The following is a 24,434-nucleotide window of genomic DNA, read 5'->3' as shown; positions in this document are numbered from 1 at the left end:
GGTGAATTGCCTCTCCACAAAAGGCCCTAAAGAGAGAGCCAGGGTGACGTAGTAGATTGAGTGTTGGACTGTGATTCTGGAGAAGAGCTTTCGATTCCCGCTTGGCCATAAAACCCACTGGGTCACCTTGGGCAAGTCCCATGCTCTCAGCCTCAGGGTAAGGCAATGGCAAACCACCTCTGAACATCTCTTCCAAAGAAAAACCCATGATAGGGTTGCCTTAGGGTCACCATGTTGGAAACAACTTGAAGGCACACAACAAGAGCAACAACAACTGCTCTAAAAGCAGCAATTCACCTTTGGAATACATTGCAATCCTTCTCCATTGTTTAATGTTTTTAAAAACCCTGTTCTTCAAAACCAGACCCCCACTTTCAGTTTTGTTTTGTTTTGTTTTTCATATAGGGGCATTTTTGGACAGTCCAGGCATCCCTCCCCCCAGAGGACCTTAATGGCAAAGAAATGGTCTCAGACCCATTTGCAGTTGTCCATCTGTGTGGTATACACATTGTTGCTCAGAGCTGTATAGATAGAAAGTGCAAGACAAACAAAAGGAATTGCCTTTTGTACAGAAGGCACTATTATCCATGCAATGCACTGCCATGGGATGTTGGATTGGAGCAGTAGCAATGAGAGCCACAGTGGTGCAGTGGTTTAAGTGTTGACCTATGACTCTGGAGACCAGGGTTCAAACCCTTGCTCAGCCATGGAATCCCACTGGGCGATCTTGGGCAAGTCACTCTCTCTCAGCCTCAGAGGAAGCTAAAGGCAAACCCTATGAACAAATCTTTCCTTTAAAAAGCGCCTGTGATAGGGTTACCTTAGGATAGCTGTAAGTTGAAAACAACTTCAAGGTACACAACAACAGTAGTGTTCCCTCCCTCTTGTCCCAAAAGAATAATGAAAATGTGGACGGGTAAACTATGGTCACTGTAAATGGAACATCCATTTTCAGAAGTACAACAGCCAGATTCCACTCCTTCTAGCTTGTGCTGTGGATGAAAAATAGATTAGATGGTTGAAAGTAGATGAACCTTTGGCAAGAGCCATATGGAGGTTCTTGCATCATTTACAGAGTCTGAGAAAATTAGGAGGGTTGTTTTGGACTACAGCTTCCAAAAGCCACTAGCCAGCATGGCTGATGGTTAGGGATTCTGAGAACTGCCATCCAAAAAAGGGTGTTTTCCAAGTGCAGCATTAATATACAAAAAAGGGTTGGCAACCTATAAGTCCCGTGTGCCCAGACAGCGTGGCCACAGTGAAGAATTCAGGAATCTGTCAACATCTGGAAAACAGTGATTTGCTTGCCCTTGGGGCTGAAGTGTAGAAGATGCTTAGGAATCTACAGAGGGGTATGGGATATGTGTTTGGAGAAGATTACATAGATGAATAAATAGGGGAAGATGTTCTGGGCAAATATCTAGGTTGATGAATATGAATTATAGCACTGAAGTGACTTAGAGGCAAGCACACAGTTCATTTGGAGTTCTCCACCAGTGAGTAGCAATACTGCTTTCTAGTGACATCTGGAAATTTTGAGTCTGTGACTATGGGCCCTGTGATACACAATTGTAGGCTGGCCTGGAGAAACTGAGAGAGATGGGTTGTGTATAGGACTACCAGAGTGGAAACTGGAGAGGACTCCTGTGCCTTAAAGAATTTCAGCAGGTGTTGCTTGTCAAACAACCAGGTAACACGCAACACCAATTGAAATTCCTTCTTCAACACAACCATTAAAGGTACAGGAGACCTCACGTTTTCAGGCTTGCGTCCCCAGTTGTGTATTCCACATGAAAACCTTGCATGGTTCCTGTCCCTCCAAATTTCAGTTTTTTATGGAATTGGTTCTGGCTTCTAATCAGTGAGGAGAAGGCACTCTCTATATGCTCTGAGGCACCGCAAGATATAAAGTAGGAGGATGAACCTTGTGAACCTGAGCAGGGAAGTGGTCTAAGGGAAGTAAATGGAAGTTGCTAAGGGTGTGGCAAGTGTATGTGTGTCTGTGTGTGCGATGAGTAGTGCTGGAAGACAGCTGTATTGTGCGGGGCTTGTACATTGCTACAACGGATGGATCTCAACTCCCCCATAACACACACACACTTTATCAGCTGCCAACATGCTTTTTTATTTGCATTGCAAATCCTTCCCCAGCTGGGAGAAAAGAGGAAGCTTTGGCCATTTTCAGTATTCTTGCTCTGGTGAGACAAACACTAATGCCTCCGATTTCCCTTGCAAGTAGCCACCCAGTTGCCGTTTCTTCCTACCTTAAGGCTGACTCACTCTCTCATAGTACTAGGACCTGGGGTCCATCTACAAAAGTTGAATGATGGGCGATTTAGGACAAATTAAAAGGGACTTTTCATATCGTTGTTGTGTGCCTTCAAGCTGCTTCTGACTTATGGCAACCCAAAGGCAGACCTATCATGGGGTTTTCTCTGCACGATTTGCTCACAGAAGGTTTGCCACCACCTTCCTCTTAGTTGGAGATAGTGTGACTTTCCTGGTGGGTTTCCATGGCTTGAGTCCAACACTAGCATCTTTGTCCAAACCACTCAAATCACTACATCACACTCTTCTTCACATCATACATAGTGAAAATGGGCAATGTACTGTCAAATCTTGCAGTCAATTTGAACAGCTGGGAGTGGGCAAATCCATGCAGCCAGGCCCAACGGGTGGCTACTAAGTGCAGCAAATGCATCCAAGGGTCTCAAGGCATCTTAAAGACTAGCTTGTTTCTTTTGGCATGAGCTTTTGTGGATCACAGCCCTCTTCGTCTACAAAAGCTCATGCCAAATATAATTTATTAGCCTTTTCAGAGTGCCGGTGTGGTGTAGTGGTCTGAGTGTTGGAGTATGGTTCGATTCACCAGCTCAGCCACAGAAATCCACTGGGTGACCTTGGGCAAATCACACTTTCTCAGTCTCCGAGGAAGGCTGTGGCAAACCTCCTCTGAAGAAATATTGCCAAGAAAACCCCAGAACAAGGGTTGCTTCTAAGTCAGAATAGAATCGAAGACACGTAACAACAATAGCAATGATTTTTAAGAGGCCACAGGACTCTTTATGGGTTTTGCTGCAACAAACTAACATGGCGACCTCTCCCCATGCTTTATTCTCTCTAGTGACAGAAGGCATTGGCATTTGTACATCAGGTGCTGGAGAGCATGAACAGGATGTGTGTGTTTTCAGTTGTGCTTACGTCCTGCTGTTGGACTTCCCGTGGGCAGGTAGTTGGCTACTGTGAGAACAGCATGCTGGACTAGATAGGCCTTTGGTCTAATGCAGCAGGGCTCTTCTGTTCAGGCACAAAGATACACTTTCCTTGATGATGTGTGGCTTCATGTGTGAAAAAGCACCACAAAAAAGTCTTTTGAGGTGGCATGAACCCATGACCTTCTGCATGCAAATGATCTGCTGTGTCCAAATTCCATTCAAAGCTGCTTTCTCCAGAGTTTGGCAAAGGAACTTTCTTTCATGAACAATTCCCAGAGTCCTGCAGTTTTTCTAGAAGTTTTAGTCCAAAAAACCTAAAACTTTCTCTAGGCTGCACTTCTACCAGGTCAAATGGTTTCTTCACTTAGCCTATTGTTATCTGTTGAAGCTGAACCAAGGAGTGTAGCAGAGATGGGTCTTGCACTTGAAACCATGCATTCCTGGATCTTTTTAACTTGAGATGGTGGGAACTGAGATCGGTATCTTTTGCATCTGAGGCAATTGACCTTTCATGGAGGTACCCAACCTTTCCATATCATATAATCTGCAGTAACCTCTTCATAGGTAGAAGATATCCTTTGAAATTGCAGTCTTCCAGTGGTGAACAATAGATGTGAACAATATATCCTGAACACTTTCTGGGAAGAACCGAGGTCATCATTTCAGATAAGGATGTGGGGGACCATTCAGTTTACATTTTAAAATGCTCTTACCTGATTCACATGTCTTGAGCAGATAATCCAAACAAAAACACAGTTTTCCTTTTCCAAATCTTTGAATGTAGCTTTCCAGTCAAGCACAAGGTGTACAAAATGGCTATGATAAAGTAAAGTGTGCAGAAGAAATATATATATATATATATTAGTGAAATTGCAAAAACAAACTTTATTGGGGAAATTATTTGCTATACTCTGTGCATCAGAAGTGCGTACAACAAGTATAACCAAATTATGAATAGACTTGACAGATTTGACCAACCCTAGATGTTTAGATGTTCACGAAATGCTCTGCCATCTGAATACTTTGCCCTTAGACAAAGTGAGATGTTTCTTTGATTCCTCCAGAAGAGCAATGGAAAGACTCACACATTTGCTATTATTTCTCTTTCCCTGCAGGGTCTCGGCTCCTGTGCTGAGATGACCCCTCCGCGCCCCTCGTGCCCGCACCGCGATGGACACCTCCTCTAACTCTGCCTCCTCCTGCTCCTCCACTGCTGTCCCTCCGGCCGACGGGCAGGATGACAGGGCCACAGTTCGGCCCCCTCAGGGCTCTCCTGCCTCTCCAGCCACCAAAGAACCCCCCCTCTTGGACCCTTCCTCCTCTGCCTCCCCGACTCCTGACGAAACCATGAGGCCCTGCTCCAGTTCCCAAGCAACACTTAGTTCTGCAAAGCTCCCGGCAGCCATCTTGTCCACATCACAGCTCCAAGCAGACTGTGGCCTAGCGACACGAAACCAGTCCCCCTCCCCACAAGCAACGTCCCCTGAAGAAGATGAGAAAAAGCAAGAAGCAGAAGGTAGAGATGAGGAAGAGGATGGCGGACACAAGGCCCAGCTCTTCTTCTCCGCCGAAGGCTCAGCTTATCTCCTCAGTGGCGGCCATGTTCTCTTACCAAAGGGCTCCCCTAGCACCACAGCTCCCCCAGTGTCCATCCTCCACGTCCAGTGCGGTGGAGGCCCTAACCAAGGCTTTATGTCTACTGACCAAATGTCCCAGAATACCTCAGCGCCAGGTGAGTGGACTCCTCACGGCGCCTTCTACAGTTACCGACTGGCCGGGCCTACCGCTCGAACCACATCTGCCAAAAACACTCCCACCAAACCCAAAGATGCCCCCACTGCCCATGGGGAGGATGAGGAAAACCCCAAAGGGGAAGCCAACCTTGGCCAAGAAGAGGAGCTACCAGGGATGCCCATCTGTCTTTGCCTAATATGCCGCCTCTCTTTCTGCCGGGGCCGCTCTTTGGCAACTCATGCCCATGCAGTCCATGGAGTGCAGCTGAGCCCCAATGAATGCCAGGCCCTGACCAGAGGGGCTTCTGCCATGTTCCAGGGCACCACACTTGGCTTCCTAGAACCAAATAACCCCACCATCAGGGCAGACCTCAATGCCAGAATGTGTAGCAGATGGGTGAATGTAACAGAAGAGAAGGAAGAGGAGAAGAAAGAGACAAAGAGCCCAGAAAGTCAATGCGAGCCACCTGATGCCAAAGATTCAAGGGTCGGCAGTGCGCAGAGGGCCAAGGGGGGCATGGAGGATAAACCAGAAGAAAAAGAGGAGGAGGAGGAGGAGGCAGTAGCAGCGTCGGCAGCTGAAAACCACAAAGAGGAAGACAGGCTTCTTCCAGACCAAAGCTCACACGGCCAAAGCCCACCCATGGGTGCTAACACCCCCCTCTCAGAGACACCACAGATGAATGCCAACAACTCTGATACCACAACAAGTGTTGGGTTGCCCAAGGAAGACATCAACGTGGAGTTTGGCAGTGAACGTGCAGAGGTTGAATCAGCTCATGAGGCTCCTTGTGCGGAATTAGGGGGCGAAGAAGTTGGCAACACCGGAGCAGCCAAACTTAGTAACAGCCTACCCACTAACACAGAAGGCGCTGGCATTGGGTTGGCCCATGATATCACTACTGCTGATTTGGCCCACCCTGCCAGCAATGTTGGGATGGCCAATGACATGGCTAACATTGTTTTTGAAGTCAACAATGGGTTAAACAACAACAGCCACAACGGAGGGCCCAGCCTTTCCTTTGGGGAAGATTTTACCACCATGGCCTACTCTGGGTTGACCTTATCTGGCCATATGTCCCTGCTTCATTCACGCAACTCCTGCAAGACTCTTAAATGTCCAAAGTGCAACTGGCATTACAAGTACCAGCAAACCTTGGACGTGCACATGAAGGAGAAACATCCTGAGAACAACAGCCACTGCGCATATTGTAGCACAGGAGGACCACATCCTCGCCTGGCCAGAGGCGAGAGCTACAACTGTGGCTACAAACCCTACCGTTGCGAGGCCTGTAACTACTCCACCACCACCAAGGGCAACCTCAGCATCCACATGCAGTCTGACAAGCACTTAGCGAACCTGCAGGGCTACCAGGCCACAGGAGGAGGCGGGACCCCCTCGGTGGTGGCCCCTCCAGTGGCTCCTTCCCCATCTTCCCCCGAGGAGAAGGAATCAAAAGGCAAATCCTCCTGGCAGTGCAAAGTGTGCAGCTATGAGACAAACATCTCCCGCAACCTGCGGATCCACATGACATCCGAGAAGCACATGCAGAACATGCTCTTGCTCCATCAAGGGTTGCCCTTGGCTCTGCCTGGGCTCCTGGGGCAACCCCAAACCCCACCAGGAGGCAAAGCACAGACAGAGCTCTTCCAGTTCTATGGGGCACAGGCCCTCGGACATTCCCACCACCCACATTCCCACCATGCTCATTCTGGGGGCAACCCAAGCCTGCGGAGCGACAAGCCCATGGAGCAAACCCAACTTTTACTCAATGGAGGCTTCCCACACCTCAGTGCAACTGGAAGGAAGATGGCTGCCTTGGGGTCAGGTAAGAAAGAATTACCTTTTCATTGATATTAAACAGGCCAATCCTTTTCTCCTCTTTCTCCCTGACCTTATTTTTGTGTGTGTGTGTTTACATTTTCCATATGTTCTTTTCTTCTTTTCTCTTATTCATAGGTTCCTTTAGCTACATCTTTTTTGTTCACACACTTGCATGTTTTTAAATCTGGGATGGGCAAATGTGGCAGAGGCCAAATGTGACTCGTGTCACACAAACCTTGCACCAAGTACTGTACCCTAAGCCAGAAAAAGTGGCAATTGAACTGTTTTGGATTATTTGTCACTCTATGTCCCGCCCTATATTCAGGACTTATTGGTGATGTTGGGAGCTTGAGGGGCACAATACAGGATTGGGTTTAAATCTTGATTCCATTTTCCTTCTCTTTCTTTGAGCCTCAATTCTTAAACCAACTGTCTTCATTTTGTATTCATTTGCCCTTCCTTCCATCCATATTTAGTCTTTCTACAACTCTCCCTCACTTACTTCTTTCTTCTCCCATTCCTTCTTTCCCTACAGCTCCTACATCACTTTCTCCAGAGACCACCGCCCCTTCCCCATTGCCACCCCATTCTGGATCAGACTTGGCAGCTCCCCAGAGATTGTTTGGCTGTCTAGTGTGCCAGGTTTTCAGCACCGACAGCCTGGAGGCCTTGCTGCGCCATGCTTCAGCGCCACGCTCTCTGCCTGAGGCTGAGTGGAAAGAGGTGTCTGGCGATTTGCACCGGTGCAGGCTCTGCGCATATGGCACCCAGCTGAAAGCTAACTTCCAACTCCATCTCAAGACAGACAAGCACGCCTTGAAGTTCCAGCTGGCGGCCCACCTGCGTGAAGGGGGCAACATTGGAGCCCACCTCGGGGCAGACCTCCCACTTGGCCCACCCCTTCATTTGCATTGCAACCTCTGCGAATATGAGACCAACAGCAAGGAAAAGATGCGGTTGCATGTGGCGGGAGCTGGACACCAGGAGGCACTGCAAGGTTACAAGGTACCAGGTTGGGGGAGTTGGGGTCAAGTGGAATGGGTGGGGCATAAGGGTAACAAAAATGGTGGCAGTCAAAAAATGATGAAGCCACATTTCTTGAGCTGAAGATGCTCAGAACAGAATTCACAATTCAAAAAGGATGTTGAAAAGCTGGAGTGTGTCCAGAGGAGAGCAGCCAAAATGGTGAAGGGTCTGGAAACCATGCCCTATGAGGAACGACTTAGGGAGCTGGGGATGTTTAGCCTGGAGAAGAGAAGGTTAAGAGGTGATACGACAGCCCTGTTTAAGTATTTGAAGGGGTGTCATATTAAGGATGGAGCAAGCTTGTTCTCTGCTGCTCCAGAGAATAGAACCTGAAACAAGGGATGCAAGCTACAGGAAAAAAGATTCTACCTCAACATTGGGAGGTACTTCCTGGCAGTAAGAGCTGTTCAAGAGTGCAAGATGCTTCCTTGGAACATGGTGGAGTCTCCTTCTTTGGAGGTCTTTAAACAGAGGCTGGATGGCCATCTGTCAAGAGTACTTTGATTGTGTATTCCTGCAGGGCAGGGGGTTGGATTGGATGGTCCCTGTGGTCTTTTCCAACTCTATGATTCTATGAGAAGCTAAAAAGTGTATGGGTGAGATTGGGTAGAAAAGATGTCTAGTCCAAAAATGAGTTACATATTAGACATATATGAACAGATTCTTGTATTGGTGGAGAAGTTGGATTAGATGTGTCTTGTGATCCCTTTCTGTGATTCTGGTCCCCTCTTGCTAGCTGCAGTTCTTTTGTTTTCTACCATCAGTTTCTTCTGGAAATGGAGGCAACATCAGCAACATCCACAGCAGGTCCTGAATCTGCCCAGTTCCGCTGCCTCCTATGCAACACGGATACTCCAAACCGCCTGTTGATGATCCAGCACCTCCGGTCCCCTCAGCACCGTGATGCTCATGGCCAGTGGCGCCTCCAGCTACTTCAGAATGGGGAGAGCACTCCGGGTCTTGAGAGATACATCTGTTTTGCTCCCGCAAACGTCGCCAGTAATGATCCTGCAGGTCGGCCATTGCGGGCAGCACATACACCCATATCCAGCAATGGCGGTGATTATTTTAGGTTTTTTTTCAAAAACAAAAAACAAAACATGGAATAAGGCAGGCTGCAGATTTTCAGTGAAGGGTAATATATACTGTCTGTACTCAACTGTAAGTCACCCTCAAGTATAAGTTGAGGGTAGGTTTTGGGGCCAAACTTATATGAATTTTGATATGACCCATGGATAAATCGAGGATAAAACTTAGGGGTATGTAACAAAGGATCTAAAGAATGGAGCAAGGAAAACAATGCCAAAGAATTTACAAGATTCCAGCAGGCATAACTTCTGTATTCACACTAAATGCTGGATGGATAAGAGAGCAGACGAGGGTCAGTGCCTCCAGAAACAGATTTCACTCTTGCTTTTGACCAGGGGATGATCCCTTTTTAAAAAAATAAGAGTTAAAGTACAGTACTTACATTGACCCTTGGACCCACAGACATAGGCGTGCATTAAGCAGAGAGGTTTTTTGGGTCAATTTTTTGACTAAAATTTCTAGACTTATACATGAATATATACAGTAGAAATCTCTGGGGCTGGGAAAGACAGTCCCAAAAGCCAATCCATAGAATGGCTGCAAGAAGGCACAATTTTGTGAAGGTGGTGGCTAGCAGGAGTCGTTTAGGTGGGGCTGTCAGAGGATCAAAGGCATGGTCCAAATTTCATGCCATTCCTCCATTTCCACCCAACCCACCCCCAGCCTGGCTTCCCCTTTGCTCTCTGCTTAATGCACGCCTATGTCTGTGGATGGCGAAGCGCGAAGCGGCTGAATGCGTTCCATCCTCCTCCTTCCTCTTCCACCACCAACCTCTCCCTCCCTCCCTCCTCCCCCCCTTCATAATGGATTATGACAGATACTGGGGTGGTTGCCTAGCAACCTGCAGGAAGAATGAAGGAGAAGAGAAATGAGAAAGAGAGATGTAGGGACCATAAGCAGCGGGAGGGGGGAGGGAAGTAAGGAGGAAAGATATATTTCTCTCTATTTCTCTCCCTCTGCCATTCCCTCCCTCCTTCCCCCAGCTGGTAACTGTCCCCCGCCCCTGAATCTCTTGCCTCCTGTGCCCGGGGGACGTCTGTCCAAGCGATGCCAGTTGGCCCTGTTCCCAGCTTCAATTTATCTTTCAAAACACCATTGACCCCTCCATCCCTACCTGTGTGCAGAAGTCAACAAGGATCGTTTTTATAATACAACATGGGGGAGAGGGGGCTGTGTCAGAAATTGGCAGGTTGTAGGCCAGGACCCAAGATTAGTCAAGGGGTAGAGATCTGGGAATAGGGTCTTTTATAAGTGTGGGATGATTTGGCTACTGTTTAGTAGAAGACGGATAGGGATGAGGAAGGAATTTGGTTGGGCCATGGTAGAAATGTGAGGGATGTGTGTGTGTGTGTGTGTGTGGGTGTTCTGTGGAGAAGGATTGGGGGTGCTTGTAAGAAGAGCTTTGGGGTATTTAGAACTACAGTAGTAGTAGTGGGGGGGCACCCTGGGTAGTGAGAAATGGAGGTCTTAGCATCTTGGCGGGTGTATTGAATAGTGTTAATTGAGTTGCCAATGGCAGTGAGGTTGCTACTATCGGGCGGGGAGGCAAGCCCGTTCGATATTAACGATCCCACTTGGGTTGAGAGTTTAATTAGTCTCTGACGAGGATAAAGTCCTGGATCATGCGTCATTCCGACTTTCACAACGTTGGCACCGGAATTCCCTCTATTCCCCCCTTCTTCCTTTCGATTTTTCTGAACTTTTCAGCTGCCAGCCTTCCAAAAGAACCCTATACAAAAGAGAAAAGAGAAATATAAATCCATCTGCAGTTTTTTTTTTTTGGGGGGGGGTAGAAATTGTTTGATTTCAGAGACTGGGAATGATCAAGGGCTAGTAACCCGTCTCTTCCATTTTCATGTGTCCTTTTTGGCTCCCTCCTTTCCAGGGAAGGAAACTACATCTGAAGTCTCATCCCCTGAAAAAGAATCGCAGAATAAAATCCGGACGCCTGGTGAGTTGCTTTTCCCCTCCTGCATGCCATCTTGCAATGGTACTCCTTCCCATGTACATGGTTCCATTGCATGGCACACCACAACAACCCCATGGCCCAACCTAGGTAAGACTCCTTCCCATGCAGCCTGTGGGATGTTTTTTTCCCTTCCCTATAGTGGAGACATACTGTGCTGCATGGATAAAGCAACAGTCATTCACAACAATGCTTCTGAGATCTGCAGAAGGAACATTAGACTTGTGGAGAGGGGGCTTTGCCCTCAGTTCTTGCAAGGTTGGTCACACTGGGCATTGGCATGCTATTGATTTCCAAGAATGGGGCCCTGTGAACTGGACCAGGGCCAGTATGCCTGGATAACAGCTTCACTCACATAGCCTCCTTTGCCATGTCTAGGGTTGTCCTCTCCATCCACCTGCTAAACAGCTCCTCTCTCATCATATCTGCAAGCCTGGGGGTTCCACAGCCATCCTCGGGGTCCTCTCCCCAACATCCCTCCAAGTAGAGATGCCTAGTTGTTGTCTGTAGAAGCTGCACTGCATCTTTCCTTTCTCTTCCCACCCCCGTTCTCTTTTTGCAGGTTCTGATGAAGCTGAAACAAAAGCCAGAGGTGTGGGCGACACTACAGTGAGTGGGGCTTAATGGCATGGTCTGGGTGGAGGAAATGCATAGAAGTTAAAGAGTTAGGGGGCCGTCATATAACGATTGCCTGCATGATTCTGGGGCACTGTTTTCCTCTGCTTGAACGCTACCATTGGACAAACACTGCCATGCGCCCACTCTCTCCCCACATTTCAAATGAGGTGGCCTTAAAGATTCCAAAGCAATAGATAGATTTTTGCATCAATCACAGTCTAAACACTGCTGAATTAAAACAGAAGAGATGGGTCTTTGTCTTGGGCAAGGAGGTGGCAAAAGCAGGTCACAGATTGGGCATGACCAGCTGTGAATGTAGGAGGTTACAATACATTAAACACACCAGATTGCCAATCTGCTGGCATTTTACCACTCCCATTGAAAACTGTATTCAAATGGGTTTAAGCCTCAAGATTCTTTGTCTCTCCGCATGTCCACTTCAAGCTTCACACACACACACACACACACACACACACACACACACATCTCCCTGTGTGTTTCTTCCATCAACTTGAGCAGAAGGGCTGGATGCTTTCAAAATTGTAAAAGTTGGCATACATTATTAGAATAATCCTTCCAGTTGCTATTATGTCCAGTGGGCACGCAAGATTCAGCCTGGCTCACATCTAGTGATTGAGGCAAAAAAACAAATAACACTCCCCAATGGCTTCTTATTGCTAGTTTCAAGCCTTGATTCTTGACCTTGTGACTGACAGGAGCAGAAGATGACATTGTAGGAACCAGTCAGTTCCAAGATGAAACTTCTCTGATCATTCCATTAAAACAGTGGTTCCCAAACTTTGCTCTTCCAGGTGTTTTGGACTTCACCTCCCAGAAGCCCCTGCCAGCTTGGCCAACTGTCAGGCTTCTGGGAGCTGAAGTCCAAAACATTTGGGTGATCAAAGTTTGGGAATCATTCCATTAAAAGATATCTAAACCATTGACTTTGTCTTGGCCGCTTGGCATGGTTTTTTGTTTATAAACAAGAGGAAAAGCTAATAATGAAAAGCAAATTGGTGAGGAGCAAGGGAACCCGAAGAAAGGCAGGCAGGGAGAAGCCAAGTTCTTATACATGCCAGCTTTACTTCTTTCTCTTTGCCATTTCTACCTTTTCAATCTTTTTTCTGTTCTCCTCCAAAGACTTTGGAAGTACATCTGCTGCAAAAGCCATAAATAAAAAACCCCACACTAATAATTGTTTTACCTGAGAGAACACCTCTCTAGGAATCTCTAGGTCCTCCAGCATGATCTCTGGCATATGATGACCATAGAGTTGTAATGGAAGACCTAGAGATTCCTAGAGAGAACATATTAATCAAAGCTGCAAAAGTTAAAGCCTCAATTGGGGGGAGGGGGAGCAACTGTAACGCATTACAGGCAGTGACTTTATCTGTAACATGCAACCCTGGGTTGATATAACAAGGACATAACAGCTAGAACTGTTAATATTAATAGGGTATTTTAGGTCATTTTAAAGGATTTGGGGGGGGGATGTCAAATATCGATAAATTGAAAATGCAAAATGAAAGTATTATTATTATTATTATTATTATTAGTAGTAGTAGTAGTAGTATCCTGCTCTTCTCTCAGAACTGGGACTCAGAGCAGCTGATAAAAGAGTTAGTAACATGCGAACAGTGTGTCATTTGAGAACTTTTAAGAAGTAATAGCCAACACTAATGTGCTACCTTTTAAAATTAATGTCCCGTGGTCTGCTTCCTCACTGTCTCACTAGTTGTATCCTGCTCTGACTCCTTTGCCTTCCTCATGATTCTTGCAGTTGGGATGATCAGTAAAGATAGATTAAAGTAAAGTAAAGATAGATACGCTAGTCACTGCTTTTAGGGCCAGGAAGCAAGATGGTTGGTCCTACTGGAACTAATCTTTTCTTTTCTCACACCATCTCTTACCCCTCTCCTATAAACCAGGTGTTCTGCTGTCCATACTGCAACTATGTTGACCAGACCACAGAAGCTGTGCGGGCTCATGCCATTTCCCAGCATGCCGTGCAGCCCAAGTTCCGCTGCCCGCTGTGCCAGGAGCAGCTGGTGGGCCGCACCAACCTCCACTTTCACCTCAGCCACATTCACAACGTGGTGCCTGAATGTGTGGAGAAGCTGTTGCTAGTGGTGAGTGAGTTTGTTTGGTGATTTTTCACCTCTTTAATGACAGAGGAAAGTAAGATGGATGGGACTGAATGGAATTGCTTTCCTTTTGGATCCTGTGTTCATTACATTAATTTGGGGAACAGATGACTCTCCAGATGGGGTGGACTTGAATGCTCTTCAGCTCCTGCCAATGTGGGCAATGGGGGCTGTAGTCCAAAGTCACTTTGGGGGGGGCATAGGTTCCTTAGCTCTTCTTCACCACTTTTCAGAGCAGGCAGTTAATTTAAGAAGTGAAGCCCTTCCTTTCATGGAACAATGGAGGAAACTTGACCTGTTGAATCTTTGGTTGTCCTGCTACAGCTAAAGAGGCTGCTGGCAGACAAAAGGGACAGAATGGAAGAGAATAGGGAGAAACAATGTCAGCACTGAATGGAAAGTAAAACAGAACACCAGGATAGAATTATGTGAGTTAGGATCCTAGGCTGCATCAATAGCAGTATAATGTCTAGATTGAAGGAAGTAATAGTACCACTCTGTTCTGTTTTGGCCAGACCTCATCTAGAATAATGTCCAGTTCTGGGCACCGCAATTCAGGAAGGATACTGACAAACTGGATAATGTCCAGAGGAGGGCGGCTAAAATGGTGAAAAGTCTGGAAACCACCAAGCCCTGTGAAGAGTGACTTAGGGAGCTGGGTATGTTTAGCCTGGAGAAGAGAAGGTTAAGGGATGACATGGTAGCCATGTTTAAATATTTCATATGGTGTCATTTTGATTCTATGAGTTTTGATTTTGGTGCAGGACAATGCTTCTGGTCACACTGATAGATGTGTTTCAGTTGCTGTTCTCCCATCCATTAAATGGTTACAACAGCATTTTGTATCTTAAGTACTATAGAAATAATCAGTTATAAGTTCTATACGTAGGGGCAGGTAGGTTTCTTCTCTAATTCTGCTTTGTCTCTTCCTTCTCATTGCACTATAGGCCACCACTGTGGAAATGACCTTTGCCACCAAAGTTATTCCTGGTCACAGCCTCTCTCCTGACCCACCAAAGCCAGGCGGGACACCCAGCTCAGAGCAAGGGTCTGGAAATGAACCCAAGAGCCCCCTTGTTGGTAAGCAGTGTTCTATCTTTTAATTGAGAGGGCTTTGCTGTGCCCTATTGACTGTCAGTTAAGGTCAGGGCAGCTAGCTTGGTACCCAGTTTCTCCCTTGGTAGCAGAAAATGCAGCTGGGGGAAGAATGAACAATAGGTTCCATTGGGATCTTAGCGGAGCACCTTCTCGGGTCTCCATCCTTAGGAGTGATAAAGGTTAGAAGCTCTGTTTGCTATTTTGAAAATGAAAACTCAAGATTCCTAGGATGCTATAACCAATCTGTAGAAGATCCACAATAAACACCAGTCACCAGTCAACATTAGAAGCTAAGTGTAATAATAGAACAAATTGCTTTGGTAGGACACTGTCACAAATTCACCAAACATGTAGCCGTTCTAAATAGCACACACTTTGAAAGAATTAAGGCTAAGGTTATGCTTGTGCATTGCCTGAGGGACCCTGGTGGATCACGAGTGAATGAATTAATGTCTTAAATTGCAATAAACATTAATTATCATCATAATGCTTAACACCACAGTTTGCTGTACAACCAACTATAATTGTGCATGTCTTCATTTAAAGGGGCTGATACTGAATTTTCTTCCAGTTTAAAAAAGTTTAAAAATTGCACCAGAAAATGTATGCCCCTTGAATCACTTGAGGTGCCATTAGGGATTTGCACCTATTATTATTAGACACCTCCTTCAAATCTACCACCTCAAGTTATTACACAACTAGAGGTCCATTGTGGAGATTCACACCCAACATCTGCATGTATGTTCATGGGCACCAATGGACAGTCCATCTTGGTGCAGGAAAGATAAGCCAACTTAAGCCGGGGCACACAAATTATTGTGTAAAAACAACAGCAAAAACTGCTGTCTGAAAGATTAACATTTTAATTTGACAAACTTTTGTGGGCTGAAGCCCATCTGACATGATCTACAATCCACAAAGCTTAATTTTTAAGGTGTCACTCACATCCTCATTGTTTTTTTCCCCTTCCAGGAGACCAAGATGAATATCCAACACAAACTTTGTAGGTGTGTCTAACAATCTTCTCTCTCTCTTTCTCCTTTCCCTTCATCAGCACTAACTATGGGTGAGAAAACTCCTCCAGCTTCCATGCTTTGTCCTGGATCTCCTCCTCCTCCTCCTTCTGCCTCCCCTACTCTTTCTGCAGACCCTCCAGAAAAGTCACCTCCTGTCTCTTCACCACCACCACCACCTCCTCCTCCACCGCCTCCGCCACCACCACCACCTCCTCCTCCTCCAGTTGCTCCTCCAGAGTCTGAAGATGAAGATCCTTCTCGATCAAATGCTACATCTGAGGAGCAGCTGCCACCATCACAGGTTCCATCTGATACTCCTGATGTCTCACTGCTTACCCCTCCCAACCAAGATCCCCGGCATCCCCTTTCCTACCGCAAGGCAACCAATTTTGCCTTAGATAAGTTTTTAGACCCTGCCCGTCCATATAAATGTACGATATGTAAGGAATCCTTCACTCAGAAGAACATTCTCTTGGTGCACTACAACTCTGTCTCCCACCTACACAAGATGAAGAAGGCCTCAGCCGATCCTTCAGCACCATCCCGGGGTGAGTCAGGAACCTCCGGAGCTCTCCAGCCATCCTCAGACAAGCCCTACAAATGTACCACTTGCCGGGTCTCGTACAACCAGAGTTCTACTTTGGAGATCCACATGCGCTCCGTTCTGCACCAGACCCGTTCCCGTGTAGCCAAGATGGAAGCTGCTGGCAAAGTGGAGGTGCCACCCACTGAATCAGAACACCCAAGTGAGACACCGCTAGAAATCGAGGCCCCCAACTGTGTGCAAATGCCAGCGCTTCCATTTTTGGCACCATCCACAGCAGAACTACCACGCTTCCCCACACCCATATTTACACCCCCGCTTCTTCCACCCTTTCCATTGGTACCAGAGTCCCTCTTAAAACTGCAGCAGCAGCAGCAGCAACTTCTGCTACCCTTTTATTTACATGATCTGAAGGTGGCCCCCAAGTTGGCTTTAGCAACCCCAGCACTGACACTCCCAACCGCCCCACCTGTGCTGCTGCCATCTATGCCAGCCAAGGAGGAGCAAGCACCACCACCTGTCAACAACTCTAAACCAGAACCAACAGAAGAGGCTGAAGTGGAGGAGGCTGAGGGGAGTCAACCGGGAAATGAGGCATCACGAACGGCAGCCAAAGCCCTTCTGGAGAACTTTGGCTTTGAGCTTGTGATCCAGTACAATGAGGGCAAGCAGCCTGTGGCAGCTGCTCCAACCATTGCCCCACGACCTCCGGTGGGTAAGCTGCAGTGTGGTGCCTGTGGGAAACAGTTCTCCAACATGCTGATCCTAAAAACACATGAGGAGCATGTGCACCGGAGGTTCCTGCCTTTTGAGGCACTCAATCGCTATGCTGCACAGTTCCGGAAGAGCTATGACAGCATGTATCCGCCCATGCCACCAACACTCCCCATTGAAACTACTACCACTGCTATGTCTGCTGCCACTACAACCACCACCACCACTACCACCCCCCCTATGGAGACCACCACAGTCACCGTTACACCAGCTTCCTTGCCCCTGGAGATTCCCTCCCTCTGTCCTCCTTTTTTAATGCAACCCATGCCTGTGGTGGTGCCACCACCAGAAAGTGAACCCCCCCACGTGTCTCCTGAGTGCTTAAAATCCCTGTGGTTTCGAGGGGAAGATGAGGAAGGTGGCAGTGCCTCTGGAGTACTTGATCCTCTTCGCGGGAGTTTCCCAACAACCCGGCGCTTCTCCCGTACCAAATTCACAGAGTTTCAGTCTCAGGCTTTACAATCCTTCTTTGAGTCCAGTGCTTACCCCAAAGATGGAGAAGTTGAGCGGCTGTCGGCACTCTTGGGGTTGCCAAACCGAGTCATTGTGGTTTGGTTCCAAAATGCCCGCCAGAAGGCCCGAAAGTGTGGAGGTGGTGAAGCTGGAATGGGCAGTGGAAATGCTAACACACAACCCTCCTGCAAGAAATGCCGGGTATCTTTCCGCTGCATCTTTGAACTGGTGCGCCACCTCAAAAAATGCTACAATGACCAGCCTGAGGAGGGAGATGGAGATGGAGATGGGGCAGAGGAAGAAAATGAATCCCCTGAGGATGAGGAACAGGAGGAGGAAGAAGAAGAGGAGCAGCAACAGGAGCCTTCAGGGACAGAGGGAGAAACTAAGATGGATGGTACTGAAGAAAAAGCCGTAGAGGAACAACCAGTTCCAGCAGACCCACCAGACATTTCAAGCAACCATGCCTGTGATCAGTGCACAGCTAAATTTTCAAGTGCCGATCTCCTCAGTATCCACTGTGTCAGTCATATGCCAGCAACAGCAACTCCACTGGCCACTACTGCTCCCCAACCCTCCCTAGATTTGGCACCCTTAGTATATGGCGAACGTACTGCCTATCCGGATTCATCCCGAGCACAGAAGCGGAAGCATGAGGATGGGAGTCTATCGCCCACTGGGAGTGAGTGTGCCAGTGTGGCAGGTGGGGATGGTGAGCCCCCGCGAGACAAGCGCCTGCGCACTACTATTTTGCCAGAGCAGTTGGAGATTCTGTACCGCTGGTACATGCAGGATTCCAATCCCACCCGAAAGATGCTTGATTGTATCTCTGAGGAGGTTGGGCTCAAAAAGCGGGTAGTCCAAGTGTGGTTCCAGAATACAAGAGCCCGTGAGAGGAAGGGCCAGTTTCGGTGTAACACCAGCACCACAAACCCAAACAGTAAGCCCTCACCAGGACTCCCCACTGCTTTCCCAAAATTCAGTCCTTCACCACGAGACCCACCTATACTTTATGGTGCTTCCTTCACCTCCAGTCTCCCTGCAATGAGCTTGCACCCACTACCAGCTAAGCCAGAGGTCTCTGCTGATCTGCAAACACAAGAAGAAACAGTTGAAGAAGAGATGCCCAAGGAGAATGAAGACCGGAGCCTGTCAGGAGGGGAGCTAAGTGATTCATCCTCATCTTCATCTTCACTGACTGATCTGGATTTCTCTGGCAGCCGGCGGAGTCGAGCAATGGATGGTGGATCTGGAGGCATGCAAGACTCTTTGGGCCAACGTCGGTATCGCACACAAATGTCCAGCCTCCAGCTTAAGATCATGAAGGCTTGCTATGAGGCCTACCGAACTCCCACCATGCAGGAGTGTGAAGTGTTAGGCGAGGAGATAGGGTTGCCCAAGCGGGTAATTCAGGTCTGGTTTCAGAATGCCAGGGCTAAAGAGAAAAAGGCTAAGGCATCCACTGGTGGTACCAGCGGTGGTGATGAAGGCCCCCTCAATGCCCAGGCTCAGTCTGAGTGCCCCTACTGTGAAGTCAAGTATGATTTTTATGTGTCTTGCCGTGGACACCTCTTCTCTAGGGGCCATCTAGCTCGACTCAAAGAGGCTATCAAGACCCAGCTCAAGAGTGAGAGCAAGTGCTATGAGCTTGTGCCAGACAAAGGGACACCATCTCCAACTAGGCTGGGTACCTCTATGCCTCCTGCTACCGTGCCATCTTCCCTCGGGAGCATGGCATCCTTTGTGCCAGGTGAGTGAGCGGTAAAAAAAGGTAAGGTATGTTACATCCAAGGCTAGGAACCCAAGACTTGGTCCTCTCCTATAGGAGCTTCCTAGTGGAGGTGTCACCATTCCTCCATGCGATATCTCAACCGCTTCAGACATTTCACCCAGTCTGCCATTTTCAGTGGAAGCTTTCAGGCACAGGCCATATGCTTGTATCCTTTTTATTCCAAGTGGCAATTCCCCTTTGGAAGTTCCGCCAACTTTCTTCCTTTCCATCTTGTCTTCACCTTCTCATTAGACCATGCCCTCTGTCCTTCCCATCCCTAAAAATTCTGTTGTGGTCAGTGCAGCAGGGGACACTTTTAGGTTGGAAATAGCCACCTCTGTCTGCACCAGTTGACCAAGGGCTGCAGATGGAACCCTTTGCCAGAAAAATAAATCAACTCTTTGGCCTGTTACAGACAGCCAAAATAAAGCTGCTTCGAGTCACAGTGGAGGTATGGTGTTTCAATGATGCAAGAGTCCAGAAGCCACACCAAAGCCACGCTCCAGTCCTTAGGGCTGGAGCGTGGCTTTGGTGCGATTTCTGGACTCTTAGGACGCATGCATCATTGAAACACCATATCTCCACTGTGACTCGAAGCAGCTTTATTTTGGCTGTCTGTAACAGGCCTTTGAGTAGCTGACAGATGCAGGTACTTGATTGTGGGGAGTAGGTAGTTTATCTGTAAACTTATGAAGCTGTCCTTAGACCTTTACCAGAAAGAAGGGATGGAAGCGGTATGGTTGGAGGTGGAGATGATTGAGTGAAGGTAAATGGAATCAAGAGGACAACAATTTCACACTTCTTTTCTCTCTCATTTGAACAGGCCCTTCTTCTTCCTCTGGCGTTCTGAGCACCCCTTTGGCCTCCACCCAGCCAGGTCCACCCTTACCTCAGCACCTCACTCCAGAACCGTCCCAGCATGGTCCCTCAACAGAACCTGCTCCTGCTCCAGAGACCACCCTGAGCGACAGCCAGGCAGACCCCACTCCAAATTCAGCCCAGGAACCCTCCTTGTCCTCAACTGCCACACTGAAGAACCTCAAGACGTTAAAGGCCACAGTGCCGGCTCTTTTGGGTGGCCAGTTCCTGCCCTTCCCTTTGCCGGCAGCAACAGCGACTGCCCCCTCACTGTTTGGAGCCCAGCTGCCTGGGGCTTACTTCCAGCAGCTTTATGGCATGAAGAAGGGGCTCTTTCCCATGAACCCTGTCATACCTCAGACACTTATGGGGCTGCTGCCCAGTCCCCTGCTCCCAACACCCACGCCTGAGCCACCGGTTGAGGTGTCGGAGGCCCCTGGCATCTCTACGGTTGATGTGACTCACCAATACCTTTGCCGCCAGTGCAAGGCAGCCTTTGAGAGCGAAGGGGCAGCTGCAGCCCACCAGGCCGCTTTCTGCTACTTTGGGCGCCAGCCCCCTGCCGCCCCGCCTCCGCTGCGTGTGCCTGTGTGCACCTACCACTGCCTGGCCTGCGAGGTGCTTGTGAGTGGGCGTGAGGCACTGGGGGCCCACCTGCGCTCCAGCGCTCACCGGCGCAAGGCCGGATCCAACGCAGCAACCGCATCGGTGTTTGCCAAAGAGGAATCCAAATTACCTCACTCGGACTCCAACCCAAAAAGTAACGCTACCTCTACGACACTACTAGCTTTATAGAGACGGATGCTACACTGCCACCATTGAGAGAGAATGACTAATGAACCAGCCAGTGGAGGGATGGACACCCACTTGGGTGCCTCACCTCTGCCCATACCCAATAACCCTCACGCAAAGCCCAACTCAACCTCACCCCTTTCTTACTGCCAGCAAGGAAGAGTGACCAGTAAGTGTGAGAGAGAGAGGCCTGCCACCTACTCAAGCTGATCCTCAACCACTCACACCAACCTCAGACCTCCTCTATTTTTGCCCCAGATAGTGCCCATCTTGTGCAGTCCATTTTGAGATAAGACCACATGTCCTGAGGTGAATAGGAATGCAGTATATCTATTCAGAACTGCCTTGTCCTCTCCATGCTATAGGATTGGTTTGGATGAAGGAAATGGGGCTTCCTATGGCTCAAGGGTGGGAATCATGCTGCTCACCAGAAGCTGCTTAAGTGAAGTTGCCAGCACTCCTCACAACTAGCTGTGCTGGTCAGGGCTGCCGGCACTTGCACAACCAACGACTCCAAGAAAGCTGCATGATTTCCACTCCTGGTATAAAACATAGAAATTGTTTCTTTCCTTCACCTATGCCAATCCTTGACCTTTCTGCTGCCCACATTTCCACTCACAAAGCATTGCCAGTACAACTGCTCTACATCTCCTACACATGTCCCATGTGTCACTTGAGACTGATTCCCTACCTCTCCAACTAACCTGCCTCCCAATACCTGGATCCTATCTGGACAGCCATAGCTGCCCAATCCAACATGGATGCCAGCTCCCATCTATTCCCTCTCACTTACCTGTGTATTCCAGAGTCTTCCATCTCCTATGGCATGCACACGTACCTCATGCGAGAGTTGCCTGTTTTTCCACACCTGTCTTCAAGACTGCCATTGTCCTCTCCCACCATGCATCTCCAGAGATCTCTTCAACATTTCTGTCAAAAGCATCTCAAGATAACCCCTGCCATTTTAAGTTCATGCTCCCTAGACATAGGGCTTCTCGCCTGTGTGGGTGAGCACACTTTTCCCCCAGGCTTTTGTATGCCAAGTCTCTCCTCCAGTCAATGGAAATGCTCCAACATTACATCCTTCCACTTGACATATCTCCCTCTAACTTTGCCACATGTGGCCCAAAGCCCTCCTCTTGCCACATATGTGCTAAAACCTTTCCTTGCCTCTCCTTTTGTGACAGCTGCTGGCACACTCTTGACACCCATTGTGTACCCAAGTCTCCTCTCTCTCTCTTACACACACACACTCACCTGTTAGAGCTCCCTCTCTCACACTCACCTTCCACCCTTTTACTGTGTTACAGACTGAAAAAGGCCAAAAAAAGCAAAGCAAACAAAAAGAATGGACAGAATGAAAATTGTTAACCCAAGGAGACAAAACTTAAGGGGGGAGGGGGGCAAAGATGAGAAACTGTCCCCCCCACCCTGCACCCCTCCCAGAGCATGCGCTGCCCATTGTGTATAAAAAAATGACCATCGAGGATGGATGGACAGACTCCCGAACTGTTGATGGATTTGAACGACTTGAACAGCAACCAAACAGGGAAAGAAAGAGGCACCGCTTTCTTCTCTCCCACCATTTTTATTTTCTCTCTCTCCTCCTCCTCCCCAGTTGGGTCTTTACCTGCACCGGGGAACCAAATAAAACCAACAACCTCGCTGTCTTTTTCCTCCTGATAGACGTGACTTCCGTCTCTGCGCGGGAAACGACACAAAACCTACTCCGATGGCTTTAAAAAGAAATAAAGAAAAAGAAACCACGAAAACCAGAAGGCTCCTCCCGTCTCACACACAGAGCCCCCTTACATGCGCTGTGTGCTGACGTCCTTGCAAAAAAGAAAAAAAGAAAAAGAAAAAAAAACACACAAAAAACCCTCTTTATGAATCCAAAGCTCTTAAAAAAAAAAAACTTCTATACAATAACCAAAAAATGAAAACCAACAGTGAGAGAGAGAATACCCACCAACAAAAAAGGAATAATAAAAAGCAAACTGGAAGTAATTTTTTTTAAAAAAAGAAAAAAAAGACATATGATGATGATGATGAAGAAGAAAAAAGTTAACCCTTTCCATTTCCCAGCCCTCTTTGTGTCAGTTCTTTTGGGGTTCCTTTTCCTGTTCTTTTCATTCCTTCCTGCTAAGTGTTTTTACACCCCCCCAAAACAACCAAGATGGACGTGAATTTTAACAAGCTGATGAAAGTGGAAACCTGTGGGGTAAAGGAGGGGATACAGAGAAGAAGAAAAAAGCCCCACATAAATAACCAAACAAACTACACATGGGGTGTTAAAGAGGGATGGGTTTTTACAGCGGCTCACCCTCTGGACCACCCTATTTTCCTCAGAACCCCCTTCTCCCCACAACTCTACACCCCAAAAAGGGGAGGGGGAAATGTCTTTCTGTTGTGTATTTAAAGGGGGGGATGGGGAAACGATAAAAAAATAAAAAGAAATAAAAATTATATTAAAGAGATGATCTGGAAAAAAAAAAGATCCAAATGTGCTTTTGGTAGGAGCTGACAGTTGGTCTTCCATTAGCCCTTACCCTATTCTTGGTTCACCCTTAGTCTTGTTTTCTTTGTATTCTGAATCATATGTATGCCCAAGATAGCAATTTCTTGCAATCCAAATGAATGGAGAGACAAAAATTGATGGAACTGGCAATTCATAGCAAGCCAACTCAAAAGACTAAGCTTTGCAGCTAAAAAACTCAAGACAAGCTTGTGAATGAATCAAATCACCAATTGTCAATTTCCATTAAGACAAAGCCTAATCAGATGATTTCTGTGCTTTCCCAAATACCGGGGGGGGGGGGGGGGGCATCCCAAGATGCAAATCATATGTACAAATCCAAATAATGTTCATGGAAAGAAAAAGATACCATTTACAAACTCGCAAGTCAGATTTTGGGAAGGAAAAGGTAACAAACAAACAAACAAACAAACAAACAAAAACCACATCCAAAAAGGCGATGGGGCTAAAACGAGTATGACATAACTTGATTTAGATATTATGCTATGTCATACAGCAATTGCCTAGTGGAAGCAAAGCAGGATAGTTATTTAAATAAATGTGAATAGGGTTTATGGTCTCTTGCACAAGATAGGCTTGTTGCCTGTCCTTCTGCTTTGTTGTGTGCCGTCAAGTCGTTTCCAGCTTATGGCGACCCTAAGGTAAACCCATCATGGGGTTTTCTTGGCAAGATTTGTTCAGAGGAGGCTTGCCATTGCCTTCCCCTGAGACTATGGGACTTGCCTAAGGCCACCCAGTGGATTTCATGGCCAAGCAGTGAATCGAACGCTGGTCTCCAGAGTATTAGTCCAACACTCAAACCACTATGCCACATTGGTTTCCTCTGCTATCTGGCTTTTAAGTGTCCATTTCCAAATTCTATACAATTGTAGTATGATAAATAGAAAGAAGATGCTGTACATCTAGGAGAGGGCATGATGCCCGATGGCTGAAATCAATCAGAAGCTAGTTTCTAGCCCCTAAGGAGCATCCTTTG

At 47.5% G+C, this 24,434-nt stretch overlaps 1 protein-coding gene and 1 long non-coding RNA gene across 2 annotated transcripts in view; one reads left to right on the top strand and one right to left on the bottom strand.

Moving 5' to 3' along the window:
* Nucleotides 1-4,271: 4,271 nt before the first annotated feature.
* On the top strand, nt 4,272-23,700 carry ZFHX2 (zinc finger homeobox 2). The gene is made up of 9 exons (XM_089480486.1): nt 4,272-6,777; nt 7,309-7,778; nt 8,564-8,858; nt 10,774-10,839; nt 11,417-11,463; nt 13,401-13,601; nt 14,564-14,696; nt 15,769-19,251; nt 20,096-23,700. Exons 1-9 carry the CDS (start codon nt 4,386-4,388, stop codon nt 20,923-20,925), a joined length of 7,917 nt encoding a protein of 2,638 aa, XP_089336612.1. The 5' UTR covers nt 4,272-4,385; the 3' UTR covers nt 20,926-23,700.
* Nucleotides 9,661-24,434, bottom strand: part of LOC149304217 (uncharacterized) — a 28,148-nt gene continuing 13,374 nt past the window's right edge. Inside the window, exon 3 of the long non-coding RNA XR_016271980.1 lies at nt 9,661-10,617. This is a non-coding gene — a long non-coding RNA (uncharacterized LOC149304217). The remainder of the gene's footprint in view (nt 10,618-24,434) is intronic.

This window comes from Sceloporus occidentalis, unplaced genomic scaffold (assembly GCF_023333645.1).
Source record: "Sceloporus occidentalis isolate IW3139 unplaced genomic scaffold, rSceOcc1.0.p SCAF_14, whole genome shotgun sequence".
Taxonomy (NCBI): Eukaryota; Metazoa; Chordata; class Lepidosauria; order Squamata; family Phrynosomatidae; genus Sceloporus; species Sceloporus occidentalis.
Note: the sequence above shows the minus strand (reverse complement) of the source record. Positions and strands in the feature narration are given on the sequence as shown.

What these genes read in the sequence shown, in the direction of transcription:
- ZFHX2 (XM_089480486.1), top strand. Translation starts at nt 4,386, where the DNA reads ATGGACACCTCCTCTAACTCTGCCTCCTCCTGCTCCTCCACTGCTGTC. An exon ending in ACCCATATCCAGCAATGGCG is followed by an intron (nt 8,859 to 10,773) that starts GTGATTATTTTA and finishes CCTCCTTTCCAG; the next exon opens with GGAAGGAAACTACATCTGAA. An exon ending in CATGGCATCCTTTGTGCCAG is followed by an intron (nt 19,252 to 20,095) that starts GTGAGTGAGCGG and finishes TCATTTGAACAG; the next exon opens with GCCCTTCTTCTTCCTCTGGC.